The following is an 18817-nucleotide window of genomic DNA, read 5'->3' on the forward strand; positions in this document are numbered from 1 at the left end:
GAATACATAAAGACAGCATCAAGTCAGAATAGCACAATACCTCAGGTGAAAACAATAGGCATAAATGTTGTACACCATGACCACTATAGTTCTGTACTATTGCCAGCTGCAGATACTCACTGTGACCGCTAGAGGGCAGTGAACATACTTAGTCATGACGACCGTTTACGCCGTTGATGTCAAGGCTAAATATAGTAGCATACTAGTGCTTCCGGTGGAACCTTTCAAAATAAGGCTATCGAAATTACGAGGGTAAACTAGGGGATGCACTTTTTATGTTGAGCATGAAGCATCTGTCACCATAGATACTGATACTGATGTCAGAGTTATTTGGATACCTCATTGTCACAAAAGCCATTTAAATGAAACACATGAATCTTTATTACTTCATCCAGCATTACATCCGGTGCAAACACTGAGCAACATGACCAAAGGTAGGTCAGTGGTCTTCACTATACATTTATTAATAGCAGTTTTTCTAGTTTCATTTTTATAACAAAGTGTTAAACAGGGGTGGAAAACATGTTGTAAGAGTTTTTAAGTCAGTTGCCACATAGAATGACATGGCACAAACTGAAGCAAACTACATGTAAAAACCTCTCAGGGGCACAAGGAAAGAGACAAAGGAAGAAGCACAATGTGGTTAAAGGCTTCTTCCAAACTGGTAAATGCTCTGAGAAGGAAGGAAACAGAGAAGAGACCGCTTATGAGGTATGACTTTACAATGCCAACTGATGACCCAAAAGCATGAAACCCGAGGACAGTGGTGTACATACGCTATTACAGAGTGCACATGCAGAAATGTCAGCCAGAACAACCAGAAATCAAATACTGGTTTTGTGCGCTAAACCTTAAAACATGTTCAATGACGAGCTCTTCTGAAACCAGGTCAAAAATATTCTGTTTAAAAGAAAGTACAAACAAGTATAAAAGAAAATAATTTAAGAACAGAGAAGGGAGACTAAAGGTTCTCCAAGAAAAAAAAGAAAACTACTAAAAAGGGGAGGAAATTAGACTATTTTCCATCCAGAGTTTTCTAATGAGACCATAGTGAGTGAACAGCCAGCTTTGCTAGGAGAGGGATCGTAACAAATGCAATTCCTTGAGCCTGTTGGTACATCAGACAGTCCTTTTTATTGGTGTTTTCAAGCTGCTAGTGACAGCCTGAGTTGTGTGCCAAACATCTAGTGGTTAGGTTTCTGTATGTGCCACATAAACCACTTCAGCTTCCAGTCTCTAAAGAGCACGTGGCCTCTTGGGATTGATCTGCTTACTGGCTTGCTCCTCCTCCTGGAGAGCAGAGCGGAATGACTTCACTTTATCTGTTGAAGGAAAGACGGAGAGGAAAAGACATCAGCGTTAAAAAGAAAATTAACAGTGTTTACTGGAGCAGGATGTTAACTTGCGTTTCTGTGCTTCAGTCCTACCTCGGAGCTCAGTGAGGATTTCTATCTTCTGGTCTAGGATCTGCTCCAGTTGAGTGGCATATGACTCCACGTCATAATCCACCTCCTCTGTCATCTCCAGCAGCACCTTCTCATCTTCCAGCCACCGGATAGACTCCTGCTCACAGAGGACACGTACAAGTGCATATTTAGTTTATCACAGCACAAGATAAAACAGTGCCTTCACACAGAGGTTACCAGTGCACGTGTTTTTCTAGAAAAACTATCAAAAATACAACCCCCTTGTTACAAAACTGTGTGACTCTCGCTGTATCTGCACTCCATCAATGTGTATAGAAATTACAAAACTTCTTCATGTATGTGGACATAAAAATGACAAGAGGTGAGCTGGAGTATTTAAAGAGTCGTGTTTATTTTCTTCAGTGTTCTGACCTGGAAAACAGCTCGGTGGTCCTCCAGGACCTGCTCCTCCATCTCCACTAACTGAGACACTGCCTCGTGGAAAGTAAACAGCTGGGGAGACACTTCCTCTTCCTGGGAAACATATTTACAGGGTCAACACAGCATCAGTTGCAACAAAAACTGAACACATTACTGAGATCACTGCTGAAATCTGGATCCCAATGGACATAAATGTTCACTTGTAAATAATGTTGATTCTTTAAAAGCTCAAAACTCATTTCTGACTTTCTCAAAAGCAACAAGGTCCTACAGGTCCTTGAAACCTGCCTCTACATTTCATGCATTTGGTCAAATGTTGCTGTTCAAATACAAGTTGATGGAATACATGCTATGTGCCAAAACTTTACACCCCTTTAATAGCAGGATTATAATGTGCCTTCAAAACCCTCAATTCTTCTGAGTGCATGTTACAGCAAAACTTATGTTTGAAACGGTCTATGTAATTGGTGATGGTACTTCTTTTTTTTTTTAAATGTTCCACTTAATTACATCACAATATGCTGCATAAGGACATTGTAATATGAGGTTACATATGCTGTGATAGAAAGAACAGCCATTGTGTACTTACATTCTGCTCACAGAGCAGTTTGAGGTCATCTCTCTGTGGCGAGATACTCAGCCAATCCTCATCCAAAAGATCCAGCTGGTTGACAGCATGGATGTTGGGTCGACCCCCCTCCATCACTTGGTTGGGGTCCACTGTCAGCTCCTTCACCCTGCAGAGAAAAGACACTGAGCTGGTCAGGACCAATTCTTTCACAGCCACTCTGAACATGGCTGCTGTCTGAGTCGAGGGTATGATGTTAGCTGTGGGGTAAAACGTGTTCACAAACATCACAGGATGATGGCATCATGACAGCAGTGACATCATGCATGGGGAGAAGATGACTGCGTTGGCTCTGTAAATGTCTATTCTCATACTGGGCATGCTAACTGGAGTGAAAGAGTTCAGTTTGTGCGGTTCACCTGTACAATATAATGCAATCCAATACATGCCACCCATAGAAATACTAAGGGCTGGAATCTGGATGGTCAGAGCTCATGTTTAATGAGGTCTCACAGAGCTGATGAGGTATTACTGCCGTGTACCCGACCTACAAGTACAGTGGTAATTAATGAGGACTGTGTGAGAGGGATTACGTGCCGAGAGTTGGCTCAAACAAAAGCTCATCCTGGAAGTGTTTACTGAAAAGCTTCACGGACGTTTTAGTGTCATTATTGGCACCAAACAGCAGATGATACCTTATTACGTCAAATTTTGAACCGCCATGTGATCATTCTGACTAATCACGACATCCATCTCACGCAGAACAAATAAAAGACACACCCATAAGGACAGAAAGATGTGTTATTCTTTAGGTGTCAGTGAAAAGAATAAGTTATGCCCGCAGCTCAGCCAAAGATAAAACTAAGTCAACAAGTCAAAGCAGGGGAGGAGGATGAGAAAGTGTCACATCATGCAGACGAAAAATAGGAAGGGTAAGACGAGAGTGGAGGTTTTCAGATGATGAAGTGAATGAAAGCTGCTAAAATGGATTTAGTCATAATGTAATAAATACCTGCAGGGAGTGCATGCACTGTGAGTGTTTTATGTGTGTGTGTGTGTGTATGCGTGCTGTGATTTGGGGAGTGCTTGACCTGCTGGGAGAAGTAGCAGCAAAGTCATCGTACTCAAAGGTATTGGTGGGCGAGTGCTCAGGGCGACTCCCCTGACCACCCTGGGAGAAGGGGATGTCCGACGGACTAATCCCAAACTCCTTCACTCTACACAGCGACACCAGCACACAGAGGGTGGGAAAGAGGAGGGAAACAAAGCAGGAGAAAGAGAGGAGAGAAGGAATACGAGAGAGTCAGACAGAGCTACTGAGAGTAGGCAGAGAAATGTACAACATTAGTATAGCTAATTTCAATCTGTACAAAAACCACGGGGGATTATAGTGGAATTATAGTGAGAGAGGAGCTATATGATCATAACATTGCATAATTTCCATTGGTTCCTGAGGCAACAAGGCATATTCCCACCTGTTGGCATAGCGTAGTGTGTTGAGGGTATTCTCGCAGGATGTCATACCAGGAGAGATTGTTGCAATCTGTGCCGAGAAACAGAAGATCATTCAAATTAAAGCCATCTGGAAGAGATATGAAGACATGACCATTAATGAAGGCAATGAACTGACCATGCATGTGCGTGAATTTTCCCCAATGAAGGAGTCTCTCAGGACCTGGGTGAGCTTACTGGCTCTGAATGGAGTGTGGGGCTTGTTACGGCCAAGAGCCCTGATACACTCCTGAAACAAACAAGAAAAGCAGAGATTGTGTATTTTGTCTGTTCACAAACAAATAGGAAAAAGGACTTGTTGAAGTTGTAGCTAAAGTAGCAGGAAATACTTTGTGGTGTAAAATAGAGCTTCTGCCATTGCTGCCCACAAACCTTTAGGGCCAGCAGGCTTTTGTTGATCTCAGCTCCCTCCAGACGAGTTTGGCGGTCAGCACTCGATGTATCAGCCCCCCTCTCATTCCCTGCCAGGTCGATGAGGGAGAACTTGCCATGCATCTTCCCCTTCCTCCGAAGAATGATCTGGAATACGGCGTGGCTGCGAGACGAGTGGGCGTTGGCCGACGTCTGCCCTGATGTTCTGTGAGTGAGAGGAAGAAGACGTAAAGATGAACGAGGGGCAAACAACGAGCAGGAAAAGAACAATTGGAGGACAAAAAAACGCATGAAATTATGTCATATTCTATGTTCTAAGTGACCAACTGATTTCATTCAGGACAGAAATAAGTGTTGCAGTTATGACTGGACAAATACAAGAATTCAAACTCTTGGGATTGCATCACTAACAACAACTAGATGGACAAAGTTTCTGTTGTTATACCTGCAGCTGTTGCCCAAGTCTATGAGTTTCAGGACTTCCTCTGTGCACTTGACCTCCTTCTCCTGAAGCCCCACAACCTGCACTTGCTGTTTCCCGTCCTCCAGCACCCTCAGCTTAGCTTTACGATTCAGCAGGTCAAACACCTAACAATACATACACAAAGTCAGCTTTGTGTTCCCTGAATAAAACATTGTTTTATTCAAAAACAATTCCTTCAAGCAAAAAACAAATGATTACATATCACTTGCCTTTCCACTGTAGATTTCAAAGAAGGTTGCGTATACTTGTAGATCTAACTTCTTATAGTTGGGTTTCTTCAACATGAGAAATACATCCCGAGCTGTATGAAAAGAGATGAGAGATCTAAATCTTACCAGAGGAAACCAAACCCTTTATGATAAAATAACCAAGCAAATTTCCTTTGAATGCCTTTACTCCCACAGCTCACTGACTTACCAGCTAGTGCATAAATTCCTTTAGAGCAGTCTTGGTTCTTCCCAGAGAAATCTCCTCCCATAGTCTATATAATACAGTGCACAATACAATCAAGAGATACTTTCAAATTATATGAGAGCAAGGGTAATAAAATCTAGCAAAACTCTCAATAGGAACAATTAGGTATGATCCCTAGTAAATGATGTGGTCTGGGCTTTTTGAAGGAGTCATTGTGTGTAACTCACGTGTGTTTTTCCACTGCCTGTCTGCCCATAGGCAAAGCAGGTGGCCATGCCCCTCTCAAAAATAGTCTCCACTAGAGGTCTGGCAGTGAACCTGCAGGACAGAATACACAGTCATTCAGGAAAATCAGGAAAAGCAAGAAATAACATCTAACCACTATGTACACAAACAAAAGTCCTCATCATATTGACTAGTCAGATTTGACTTCTGTGAACTATTAAAGCAAACACACGTGACAACTTGCTCTAATAGTCTGGTTTGTTTGTCGATTTGCTGTTACAAACCTGTAAACCATCTCGTTGGTGGTGCTGTCATCGAAGGCATAGTCAAAGCGGAAGGTCTGGTTCTCCAGGTAGCGAGTGAGGTCAACTTTTTGTTTAGGTTCATGAACCATCACCACATCCTTACTGGGGATGGTGATCACATCCAAATCCTTCACAGACAACTCTGGAACACAGAAGAGGCAAGACTTTCAATCACATTAATACTTACATATTACATAGAATACAACATATAATGATAGGTCACAAGACCAATGTTACCGATAGAAGACCTTACCTTTCTTGTTGAGTGGACGTTTCCTCACACAAACACATATTCTGTGCTCTTCAATCTGGACCGTGCAAAAGAGAAGGAAATTTTATCTTATTGTGGAGGGTCAACATCTAACAATCAGAAGAAAAGGAGAAGCCAGTCTCTACTCACCAGATCTGCTGTTGTCAGGGGCCGGTAGTCTAGACTGGCTCGGAAATCTCGGATCATGTACATGATCTCATAGTTAGGGATGGTGGTATCCACCTCCTGAAGGAGGACAAGGAGAGACAGAGTGTGGTACCAGATTACTCACCAATAGGAAAATTATTCTCATGTCTTTCAATTCATCATCTCAATGTCAAGAACGTAAGTGGTAATTAGGAAGGAGAACGTTGAATAATACGTAAATGTACCTGAGCTCTCTTCTCCCTGAGCTCCTGTTGCTGAAGCCGACGCCTCTCTCTCTTCTCCTGCAGTTTCTCCACCTCCTTCACGCAGTTTGACTTCCTCCTCGCTGCCATAAAGACATGAGAAACAGTAACTATACTACCTTTCACAGGATATGCAAATAGCCTTTCTTTGTAAAAAAGGTATCTTCCTCTCTCGTCCCTCTTCCAAACTGTTTCTTCTACTTCTACTTCCTCTTAGCTTGAGCAGTATCTTTCTCTCAGTGAGTCATTATTTTCCCTTGGTCTTCCTTCAAACACAAGGGAGACCATGGGCTATTTCCAACAAAGCAGAACAGTGATAGTGCTCAAGCACAGACAAGGATACAGTGGCTGGCACACAGTGCCTCCAGTATAACAGTAGCTGCTTTCTCTACATTACCAACAAAAGGCCTTTTACAATGTGTTAAAAATCTGCTCTCATTTATCCCCTCTGCATCCTAAAACACAATTAGACCAGGGGACGGCTAAAACTAGGATATGTGCCTTGTATTACTCCAATTAAAATTAGAGGTGGTTTCAAATCAAGTATGATTAGAAAATAATTTCAATCAACCAGAAGGTTATTCAAAATCTCCCAGCACATCACACCCACAGATTAGTGTTGTTTCAGGTCAATCACAAAGTATTAGAAACCATAATAAGAGAAGACAAGTTAGCAAACATGTGAGTAAAAGCCACTTCTGATTCCTTGCAGAGTTCATAAAAACACTGTTATCTGATTAGTCCTGGCTTGCTGCTACAGCCCCAGCTTCCCACTGCAAAGCCTGACCGAAGACTAGTAATACAGTCCTGGCCTCCTGCTGGCTCCAGTCTCTGAGAACCCAGACTATCAGATCATGGGGATTAATAATCTGCTCTAATCTGGGAGGGGGAAATGAGCTGGGTCAGCACTGGGACAAGGCAGTATAAGAGGGGTGCAGAACTACTTGGGGGTCTCACAGGCGGTCGGTAGGGGAGCTGAAGGGTGAGGATGGGAAACAAGGCATTTTCCTACTTCCCCTCTTAGCTCATCAAATGACAGTGAGCACTTGGAAGGAATGGAGGGTAAAGAAAAAGCTTATTGTTGCTGTCTGAGCCTTGGAGTAACGCACAGTGCCACAGGCTTTCCCACGTGTGTGCTTGTGTGTGACTCAGCAAAAATCAGAGAGGGAAAAAACAGCGCAGTCCAATAGCAGCACGTTTTTTTTTACTCCCTGTCTAATACCCAGAAAGCCTGTCTGCTGGATGGATTGTGCTTGTGCAACTTCACCACCACACCACAGCTCTGAATAGTATCTAGCAGAGATTTTGGGTGCACAATCTTCTTATAAGACTACATGGCTCTCAGTTTCTATTGGGAACTATTAGAATCACCATGAGGCATTGCAGGCAAGGGGAAACATGCAGGTGATACATACAAAGCTGTCCAGACTCCTTTCTGGATATCAGGTGATGTAAGGATTCTGTGATAAACATGTGGTCAACAAAAACATGAGATATTAAAAAGTTAGGATAATACGTCCGTTTTCTGCAGATGGCCTAAATCAATTGATGGCATTTTTCACCATTCACCATGACAACATGTTTAAAAAAAAGCATATCTGGATTTTCTTTTTAAACCCCAGTAGGCTTTTTACGCAGCAGTTAGCCCCAAGCTAAGGGAGCTGTTAGCCCCAAGCTAAGGGAGCTGTTAGCCCCAGGCTAAGGGAGCTTCCACACTGGCACACTCCCGGAACATTCCAAGTGGGCTAACCACAACTTTAGCCAAGGGCTTGCTGGCCCTGCCCCAGAGCAGGGTTAGCCCAAGTTTGCAGGGTTATCCCCTGAGAATCTACTAAACAGGCAGGTGCCAGTGTGAAACAGGGCTAAGTTAGCCCAGGCTAAGAATATGCAGTGTGAAAGAGAACAAAGATCACAGTTAGATAGGTTCATTAAAAAAAAAAAAAAAATTGTTGTTTTGATCATGTTACCATTCTGCAATTGCTGTTGTGTCTGAGCTTGAGTGAGCTGTGCAGGCTGTTGAGATGGAGGTGGTGGTGCAGGCTCTGGTTGTTGAGGTTGTGGGGGTCTGGCACGGGTCGGAATCACTGAAAACACAAAGCCACAAAGATTAAGAAAGAGACCTTTTGACTCTCATGCTGCTAACACACCACTCTTGAGCTTGGTATTAAAACTAAACATGCTGTTTTAAAGTGTTAAAGGACCAGTGTGTAGGATTTGTGGGGATCTATTAGCAGAAATTGAATATAATATTCTATACTATATATATATATGTTTTCAGTAGTATATAATCACCTGAAACTAAGAATGGTAGTGTTTTCATTAGCTTAGAATGAGCCCTTGATATGTACATAGGGAGTGGGTCCTCTTCCACGGAACCTGCCATGTTTCTACAGTAGCCCAGAACAGACAAACCAAACACTGGCTCCTTTCGCATTTTTACGTTGATGTGGCAGCTTGAATTTGGTGGCAGGAATGCACCTGGAGGCTACCGCAGGTTCTCCTATGCACTTGGAGAGGGAAAGGTGAGGGGAGTGGTATTCAGTTCTTTCACCACTAGATTCCACTGAATCCCCCACACTGATCCTTTAAATTAAACTTACCTAACTTAAAATCTAAATCTTGATTTCTAAGTTACTTTTCGAGATTTAAGAGTAGTATATTATGAGAGGATAATATAACAATTCCAAGAGAACAGCGTGAAACAAACCTCTATTATCCCTGGACGGAGTATCATTCTTAGTGGGTGCTATCGTCCTACGGTTCTGCAAGAGAAAACAAAAGCTTTACTTTGTAGCTGCTCAAGACCTGAAAAAGGAAACGCATCCTCTTTCACCATTAAGTTTTCAACCACTTCCGCCTACCTCTGTTATGTAGAGATACAGAAATAGACAAAGCCTGAGAATCAGATTAGAGCTGAGTACAGAGGCCTCCTTGCACACATCTTAACGTATCTTTAAAAAAAGAAATGAAAATAGACCATGTCCAAATTACAAAAGGTTGTAACTCCCTGTATATATTTCTGTGAGGATGATTCCCGTACATGTTATGGATCTACTGTATCTGCTTTACAGGTTATGGAGCTACACAATCAAAAGATATTTCCATTATAAAATCATTACAGGCCAAATTTACAGTATCCTGTTAGAGGGACAAAGCCACATTTCTGGCCAATTACACTGCACATTGTAAAGTAAATTAACTTTATTCATGTTCAAGTTACATCATTTGCCTCATAGTTTTCACTTTGAATGTTTTATATGTTGAAAACTGAAAATAAAATTGTACGATATACCAGGTTAATTCACAACTGCATTTTTTAAAATCAAAATAACCCCAGTGTTTATGTGACACTATGGAGCAGCCCTAATCTACTGTGCACCACACACACAGTACTTAACAAGACTAATTAGTTGGTTACCTAGAAGGATCCAGGATCTATATTAAGGTCCAGAAAACTGCAGCCACATAACTACATGAGCATGTCTGAGCACTTTAGATGCATTCTGGCTATAAAGTGAATGAAGGATGTAAATTTGTTGTGTTTTTGTTTAAACTATCCAAATCATACCACAATGATTTGTTGTAGTTGTTGCCAGATAGGGTGGCATACTGGTACTCACCTTTGCAATTTTGTTGACCTTCACACATGTGGGTGTAGGTGGGGGTGGAGTCTCTGGACTAGGAGCAATTTCCTCATCTGGAGCCACATCTGGGTTAAGTGCAAATATACTCTCCAAGTCAATCTGTCCAGAAACAGAGGAGTATTCATACCAACTGATTACATGTAGCCAATTAACCAATGTTTGACAGTGAAACAATACACTTTATTCATGTATTCATGAAAATTCACACATGTCATTAACAAAAAATAAACATTCAATATAAAAATACTGAGCATTTTAAAAGTGCACATAGTTCCTCCAAAAAAAAGGCTAAATAAATGTCAAAGAAGATGAATTCCTTCCACCACATTGAATGCTGTAAAACACCTTCTATAGGTGCTGCAAGTTATTTCTAAAACATAGTATAGCTCAGTTTTAATTTGTGAATTAAAAAAGCCTCCCTAAAAGTGAACGAGCAGGGAGACAGACTGCAGCAGAGGTTTGGACCTGAGTCGCAATCTAGAGTCTTTAACTTGACAAAATAAAATAAAATAGATTTGCATCTTGACTATGACTATCACTAATAAACTTGAGACCACTTTGACTTGGCATGAATTATGCATGCATTAGTAGCTCATGAGCATGGATCTACAGCAGTGGTTTTTCAATGACCACAAATGAGCTTACTTTTGAACTACAACTAAATGAATGAACACATTTAAACTTCGGTTTTTAAAAATCTTGACAGAATGTATTTGTTTGTTCAATTTTATGAAAATGTTATTCAGCATTTTCATAGTCCATCCAATTATCTAGGCATTGTTGATTAGACTGAGTATTGGTATGTCTGAATGAAGAAACTATGAACTTTTACCAGACTCCTTTCAAGACTACAAGGGTTATGATACCAAAAAGCGTAAAAGATACATCAAAGTCTGGTAATGGAATTTTTGCATTCACGATTTGGTAGCCTAAATGTTGTATTGCAAATTTAATAACTGTATCAGCAATATCCAACGGTAGATTACTCCTTTACACAGTCTCAATATATAAGTGGCTCTAGAGCAATATATGATACATATATAAAAGCAAATTACTAGAATGAGGCCTCATTGTGGAGAAGTGGGATATACCACACTGTGTGGGACATACTGTATGGCCAGAGTTACAGCATATGATAGCTCTTGCACATCAGTGTGCAGAGGGTGATGTCTGGTGGGACTGTAATACATGCAGACTGGTTGTCTAATCATCACAGCTCCTGAATGTCTTTGAATGCATTATTCATTGCTGTGGAAAATAAAAGCATACTGGTGCTGCAGATGCTTTGGAGGGGTAATAAATGGTGGTTTACCTCTTTCCCTTTTGTGTCTCCATTTTCTATCCACTCCACTGTGACGCTCTCGTTGTCCTCATTCAGTGAAGTCACCATTGCCTGGTGTATACGTCCTGTGAAAGTATCATAGAAAGGGGAAACACAAACATCAGAAGCAGACTAACCCTAAAATGTGAAGGCAGTGCTTACAAAGGCCCAAATTCTTTTACAGTCCTTGCAAGTTTGGTAGCAATATTTTAATTGTTTATAAGTAGAGTGATAATGGCCCTGTGCTATTCACCACCTCATGTTTTAGTCATGAAAAAGAGATAAAAGATAATTAAAAATATATCAATACAAACACATTTGTTTTCCATCTCTTCTTCTCTAACACACACATACAGGTTAACATAAAATGGATTTCACTAATACCTTAGCTTGTGCATTAGTAGGGTAAATTCCAAAAAAGCTGAATTAAACAGCCTGATCAGATCTGTACCTGGTCCTGGTAAATCAGAACTGTGGAAATGCAGCAAGGTTGGAAAAAACTGAAAAGGCACCATGATGTGCTATGTTCATATTTTCAAGGTGCAGTGTCACTGTCAATCGAGGGCCCATGTAGCGCCATCTTCTTACATTTTAGCTGTCCTGTTATTTTGTGTAAGACTACATTAACACAAACAGGGATGGGCGGTGATTCAATATTATTGTTCATTGGCTTAATCATTTCACAATGATTCAACTTTATAAAATAATTCTACAAATTTCTATTTTTAATGATTCTGTGCAGGCTGCAATTCAAAACCAACAAAATTAAGAATTGAACTTGTTTTACACATATTAAGTATTTAGTCACATGTAATGCAAATGGTGGACCACAGGTCATTGCTTTGACCTTTTAATATATACATCAGTGTCTAAAATATCTACCTATCTTAATATTGTGATCATGATTCCAATCATATCATCTGGCCCTAAACACTTGCCTTAAAACGATGAAAACAGCTTGGTACAAAGCACAGTGTTGAATGATGCTCTCGCAAACTAAATCCTGTCTGTCTCACGTCAATACTAACCACCAGAGCATCAACACCTCAAACATCAGGAGGCAACTGAGTCTCAACTGTTTCAAATGAAAGCAGGGCAAATAGGCTGAGGCTAATCTTAGTAAACTCTGACTATGAGATTTGATAATGACCCATTGGAGAGAATTACAGATAATAGAGACACACAGCTGCTGCTGCTAGCCTGCATGCTTCTCTCCGCCTCTCTGTCTGCAGTGCAATAATACCAGCTTTTAAGAGCCTGCTCAGCCCTCCCATCTTTGTCCATGTGAATCTGACTGTATGCTCCAAATTCCCAGCACAATCCAGGGAAACATCTTGTTCCTGTATCCATTATTCAGAGACACACAGGGAACTAGCAGCAAAGATGCTTTTAGTGTTTTCAACTGCTGAACATTTCACTGATTTACCTTACAAAGGTTTTATATCAGCAAAATGCAAAAAAAGAAAATCCAGTGTCTTAAAACAGGGAGAGTTGGGAAGAAACCTTTTGTGCGCCTTGAAGATCAGGAAACTCTGGCTTAAGAGGGTAGACATATCCCATATATTAAAAAAAATACATTCTCTATACTCTAGTTTTGATATGCATACATTTAATTCATTAAAATTTAAGTAAACTAGATCAAAAGCAGCTTCCTTTGGGGATGGCCAATATGTATCATGTGCTGTCTTTCTGTTGTATCATATGGCATGAATTAAAATAGCTATGCATGTAAATGCAGCAATAACCTGATAATTTTGCATATGTAAACCATACTGTGACATATACCACTGCCATAGAAAAGATACAAATGTTTGACAAAACTAGTTTCAGTATGGTAGGGTAAATATTTATCTAGGCTATGGACAAGTAAGCCACAATGTTAAAATATGGATGACAAAAGCTAATTAGGACAGCTTCATAGGGCTAAATAACACAATTCTTCTCCATTCACAATACAACAGTGTGGGGCTTCTGCAGCCTTTCAAGCCAAACGGGCATTACTTGGTTTAAAAGCTACAAAAAAGTTCAGTTCACATCAACACTATTCTCAACACTTGAAACCAACTACAAACAGATGGGTGAAATATTAAAAAGGTGTTGGGCTATGCACCACATCTCAATAACTCTACTGACGGGATAAACACCAGTCTTCCAAAAGGTATTCCCCCATTTGGTGTGGGAATCTCCTCTAGGTGTTCAATCGGATGGAGATCTGGTGACTGTGAAGACTTGATCATATAATTCACATAATTTTCATATTAACCATTAAACCATTCACCAATCACCCAGGTTTGCCTTAAATTTGTCAACAGTCTGACTGTGCATGCAACTCTCTAGTGTACTCCAGTAAGTGACATCTGCTAGGTCTGCACTGCGGAAAGACAGTCAGACATGAATATGAGTGCAAAAAATCCACTGTTGAACTGTGAAGTGGTAGGTTACAAAAAACCATGGCAACAGTAAAGGCGGTTGGAACAACAGGCACGTGGTTGGTGTCACACCTCTACTTAAGGAGTGTTGAGAGCACGCCAAGCTGCAAAAGTGATTGCAGCACTCAGAGGATTTACGGAGACAACAGAGGGTCGGGCAAGGTCCTCCAAATCACTGCTACTTTCTGCTTATTGGTTTTTACTGCTAATAAAGAAAGAAAAGAAATGTGACTAGCATTGGCTAACCCACCTTCCAGTGGGTTTATACAGCTACAACTCTATTCAACAACATGCTGCAGAAGTAACTGCAGAACAGAGCAACAACTTCTTTCAAACCACTTCTAAAGTCTTGTTGTCACATAACATCCAGTAAAGCTTAACTTACATACTAAAATTAACTAAAATACATGATTTGAAGCCCTTTCATACCTAAAGTACATATATTTTAGTTTTGTCCGTCCCAATGGGAATCACAGAAGAGGACAGGGCAATCAAATTACAACAGTAATCCAGCTTGACAGAAATAAATGTTACATGAAGTGATCTGTTTCTTCCCAAATCTGCTGACTTAGTAAGATGTTTGTTGTGTCAACCAGCACACAGCACCGTCCTTACTGTATACTGACAGCACTTCATCTCTACTGTGACACCGATAACACTGGGGAACACAATTTTTGTTGAGTTAGGTCTGACAGCTGTTTTTAACTAATTTTTGGGTGCGGAATCCAAAACTGATCTCAGTTTTTCTCTATCACGTCAAGTTTTTTTAACTATAGGATCCCCGTTTTCTTGAAAAATATGAAAAATACTGTACTTAACAGATATGTGTGATAGTACTGACCTACTGGGAGCTGCACACACCTCTCACCGCACTGTCTCAATTGTGACTGCACAAACAAGTTGCCACGTAGCTGTAGATGAGTCCAATCGTTATCAGCTGGCAAGTCTTACTACAGCTAATCAGTGGAATTTTGCTTATCTGGAGGGTAAACTGTGGAGAAAAAACTTGACGTGCTAGAAAAAAACTGACTGCAATTTTGGAATCAGCATGCCAATTTTAGTTTTAATCAGCATAAAAATCTAACTCAACAGAATTTTTTTTCCAAATTGTTCCCCAGTGTAATCAGTGTGAATGCAAGCAGAGGTCGACATCCTGGCAAATGTTAAACCAAAAACACTACGGAACAGAATATGTGTCCTGAGGTTCAAGACATGATCAATTCATAATTTAACAGTAAGAGCAAGGAAATCCCCATGAAAAGGAATACTAACCAAGGTCGCTGCTTGTAGAAATATATATTTATTATTATTTATATATTTATCAATGGTGCAGACTATATAACCTGAGAATGAAGACCACAGTAACACCATATACAACAATGGATATGTAGGGGGCCTGTCTAACCTATCATAGCCAGAGGCCTACAGACCTAGGGACACAAAAGCTAGCTCCACACCATCATCGAGACAGCGTATTTTACTGTAAGAACAACATTCTCCCTCCACAACCAGAGAAGGCAAGCTGTCATAATGTGATTATTTTTTGTTACCGATTTAACGACCAATCATTGTTCTACAAATCATTCAGTCTAGAAATATATTAAATAATGAGTTTCCAGAGTCCAAGCTCAAATGAAAAAAATATAACTACATGTGTATAAAATATTAATGGAATTACTTTTTAAAAAAAAGCTAATATTTAGTTTTTTGCAATTGATACGTGACAATTGATAAATTATTAACCAATTACTAAATTTGATTACCTTTCTGTCAATCGACTAATGATTTCATCATTAATCATTGCTTGTTTCAGCATAAGTATAAAGCCCTCAGATAGGTTCAAGGGCACAGCATCTGACTTGTAGCAAACACTGTGTCTACAAGATTCAGACGCACTGTTGTGTAGCTATAGACATTGACCTTCCTGATGAAGGGAACATTTAATTTCTAAAGTGTACTGGGCTGCTTACCTTTTCCTCACATACACACATTCTATTTCTATACCTAACTAAATGAGTTAAGTCACATACTGGCTTGTCTTACAGCAGTTGAAATGCTGATTTGCTGTAACTTAATGCCACTGTCCACTGTGTCCCACTTTTATACTAAAACCTGGCTGGATGGGTATGATGACACCTCCCTGTATTTGAAGGGGCTTAGTAGGGGGTGCTTCAAGCTCTGCTAAGCCTGAGGAACAAACAAAGCTTTAGAAGCATCAGTTTCAGTACAAAACCAAAGACACCCATTGATGAAATTGTGTCAAGATGTCACAGATTATAGAAAATATAGAATATATATAAATATAGAAAATATGCAGCCCTGAATCGCGAAGCTGGTAGGTGTCCTATGTTTCTCTAGAACTCAATTTTAAAAGACCCTACTATATTTTGCACAGACATTACCCAATAACATCAGATAATATATGTCCACCATTAAACAGGGAATCTATTATCGCATTAAAAAACAGCATACAAACCATAGAGCTGAGGATGATGAAATGAGCACTACTGAATAGCAAAAAAAAATTTCTGTTAGATCTTGCGCTCATCAGGACAGACTGTGAAAGGGAAAAAACAGAGGGAGCGAGAGAGAGTCCTGGCAGAATTGAGGGAGCTGGCTGCAACAGATGGGGTGATGGCTAATGGCCTGAATCTGGCTTGAATCTGAACCAGCCCCGCCACCAACCCCCCAGAGAGAGGGCAATCCCTGCTCTGGATGCAACACCAACCAGCAGGGAAATGGGCAGACAGAACTACTTCCCTCTGAAGGCCTGCTAAGCGTTTCTTGCACATCTCAGCCCTGTTCTGAGGGCAGTGAGGACCGTATAATCAAATGCCTCAGGGATGATAGAGTTTGTGACATGAGCAACAACCAATACAACGGTTAAAAACACACCCTTGCCACTAGGTTTGAAGAGTTTATTTTGAGTCAAGTCCTTTGCACAATATCACTGGGTGTAGCCTAATCCTGGAAGGGCCAACAGGAATGACACTAACTTTTCAGTCATCTTTGGTTGCCTGGCCCTGAAGCAATGCTCTACAACTACACAGGGCAGGCAGAATAAAGCTGACATTCACATAAAGAAGAGTCATACAACAAGCCGCCTCTCCCTTTTTCTGTTTACTCCCCTGTTAGCTAAACCTTCAAAAAAAGTGAATCTGAAGTGAGTGTATTGTAATCCTTGCTTCTTCCTGATCGCAATATTCAGTACTTTTTTAATAAGCACAGCTGTCATATGCGTTTCATACACGACTGTTTGTTTGTCTTTATGCCAGTGTTATCTTGGCATAGCGTTAAATTAACTACAATTTGATTTCCTTGTTGTAAATTGTGATCTTGTCAGAGAGAGTTTCTTAAACCACAATTGTATACAAAACCAATGTAGCTACTAAGATCTTGGGATGCGTCTGTCTATGGTATTATTATCAATGCATAGCATTTCAAATTTACAACATGTTGAGAAAAATCTTGATTCTGGAGATTTATTTAGAGGGTTTCCATAACAACCAACGCTAGTTAAGTTCAGCTCAGTAAACATTTAACTAATAACATGAATAAATGAATTACATATGCATTAAATACAACCAAAGAACAAACTATTCGTTATCTAAATGGATGAGGGTTAGATTTCACTGCAGTGTTACAGCTTTAATGAAGCCGGTACCATTGGCTAGCGTTAGCCGTTCAGCTATTCACAAACTAGCTAATGTTGCTCTCTATGGAACTAACGTTAGCTTGGTTAGCAATTTAGCTAGATTAGCCAATGATACATTTTAATTCCTTGTTAGAATAAGTCATTTAGGTAACGTTATACCGTGGCACTAGCGTTAGCGTTTTAGCTTCGTTAACTTCCCATTGGAAGCATTTCATGTTATCTTGCCATATGAATTAACAGCTAACTGCAAATATCGCCTGAATTCACATAGAAGCTAGCTAACAAAGGTAACAGCTCATTCAAAGGCATTGGCCATGTTGAAGCACTCCGCCCTGACAGCTAATATTAACGTTTTCGTGCAGCTAACGTGGACGTTACGCTCTGCAGCCAGGAACAACGGTTGCTGTATTCAACAGCACCGCAGCAACAAAGATCCTCAAACAACTTACACAGTGCGACGGGGAAAGAATAGACATGGTGAAACTTACCATCACTGCGCTTTATCTCCACATAAGTACCAACGACAATCTTCCCAAAACACGACGCCATTCTACATTACTTTAACGACTAACAGAAACAGGGCACCAGACTTATTCTGAGCCGGGTAAATGCAGCTTCTTATGTTTGGCAGGCTTTGATCGGGGAGGAAGATGCAGGCAACAGAATGAGCTAGCATTACGTAGCTACCAAGAATAGCAAACATTTTCCGGTCCGGCATTTTTCAAAATAAAATCAAGCAAATTTTTACCTGCAATTTTGAATCATTGCTCGTGTGAAAATACGAGATAGGCATTTTAGAACTGAGTGGGTCTTATCTGGTTCTTGTTTGGAGCTATTAGGTATTTTATATGGACAGGGAATCCATTTAATTATGGAAACATACAATATAACAATGGCTGCTCTACCATGTAAGTCCTACTGCATTTTATCGTTTTTGAAAGGACATATGATGTACCAATTTGATATGTATGGCACCAATGGTGGAATGTAAGTGCATTTACTCAAATGCATTTAAGCAAGGTAGTTGTACTTTACTTGAATACTTCCAAATTTTAACTTTCCAGTGTATGCTACCTTATACTTGTTCTACTATTTAGACAGAAATACGGTATAGCACTTTTTACTCCACTACATTTGCTCAACAGGTATAGTTACTACTTTGCAGATTGACACTGTACATACAAAACCTTACCCATAAAATATGATGCATTGTTACCCGGTAAACTACCCAACAGTATGTAAAGTAGTTAAAATTAACTCTACCTTGACCAAGTGCATAATTAAAATTCTGCTTCCACATTAACACAAACATAATAATTAATGCAATAATATACTGTATCTTAGTACAACACTAATGTTATACCAATATCAATTCTCCTGC

The 18817-nt window shown here is 40.2% G+C and overlaps 1 protein-coding gene across 3 annotated transcripts; it reads right to left on the minus strand.

Annotated features, from left to right (window-relative positions):
• Nucleotides 1–363: 363 nt before the first annotated feature.
• On the minus strand, nucleotides 364–18041 carry kif2a (kinesin family member 2a). Of its 3 annotated transcripts, XM_070903896.1 has the most exons (22): nucleotides 17925–18041; nucleotides 11344–11438; nucleotides 10008–10130; nucleotides 9095–9149; nucleotides 8355–8471; nucleotides 7803–7847; nucleotides 6370–6470; nucleotides 6128–6223; nucleotides 5981–6035; nucleotides 5707–5869; nucleotides 5425–5515; nucleotides 5201–5264; nucleotides 4993–5084; nucleotides 4745–4887; nucleotides 4300–4504; nucleotides 4046–4156; nucleotides 3891–3958; nucleotides 3507–3632; nucleotides 2437–2584; nucleotides 1839–1940; nucleotides 1428–1563; nucleotides 364–1322 (listed from the first exon to the last, which is right to left on the minus strand). In XM_070903896.1, the coding sequence occupies exons 1-22, from the start codon at nucleotides 17983–17985 to the stop codon at nucleotides 1237–1239; spliced, it is 2283 nt and encodes a 760-aa protein (XP_070759997.1). In that variant the 5' UTR covers nucleotides 17986–18041; the 3' UTR covers nucleotides 364–1236. The 3 variants fall into 3 exon arrangements, with proteins under 3 accessions (XP_070759997.1, XP_070759998.1, XP_070759999.1); XM_070903897.1 differs by lacking the exon at nucleotides 7803–7847; XM_070903898.1 differs by lacking the exons at nucleotides 3507–3632; nucleotides 7803–7847.
• Nucleotides 18042–18817: the final 776 nt, after the last annotated feature.

Source organism: Enoplosus armatus, chromosome 4 (genome assembly GCF_043641665.1).
Source record: "Enoplosus armatus isolate fEnoArm2 chromosome 4, fEnoArm2.hap1, whole genome shotgun sequence".
Taxonomy (NCBI): Eukaryota; Metazoa; Chordata; class Actinopteri; order Centrarchiformes; family Enoplosidae; genus Enoplosus; species Enoplosus armatus.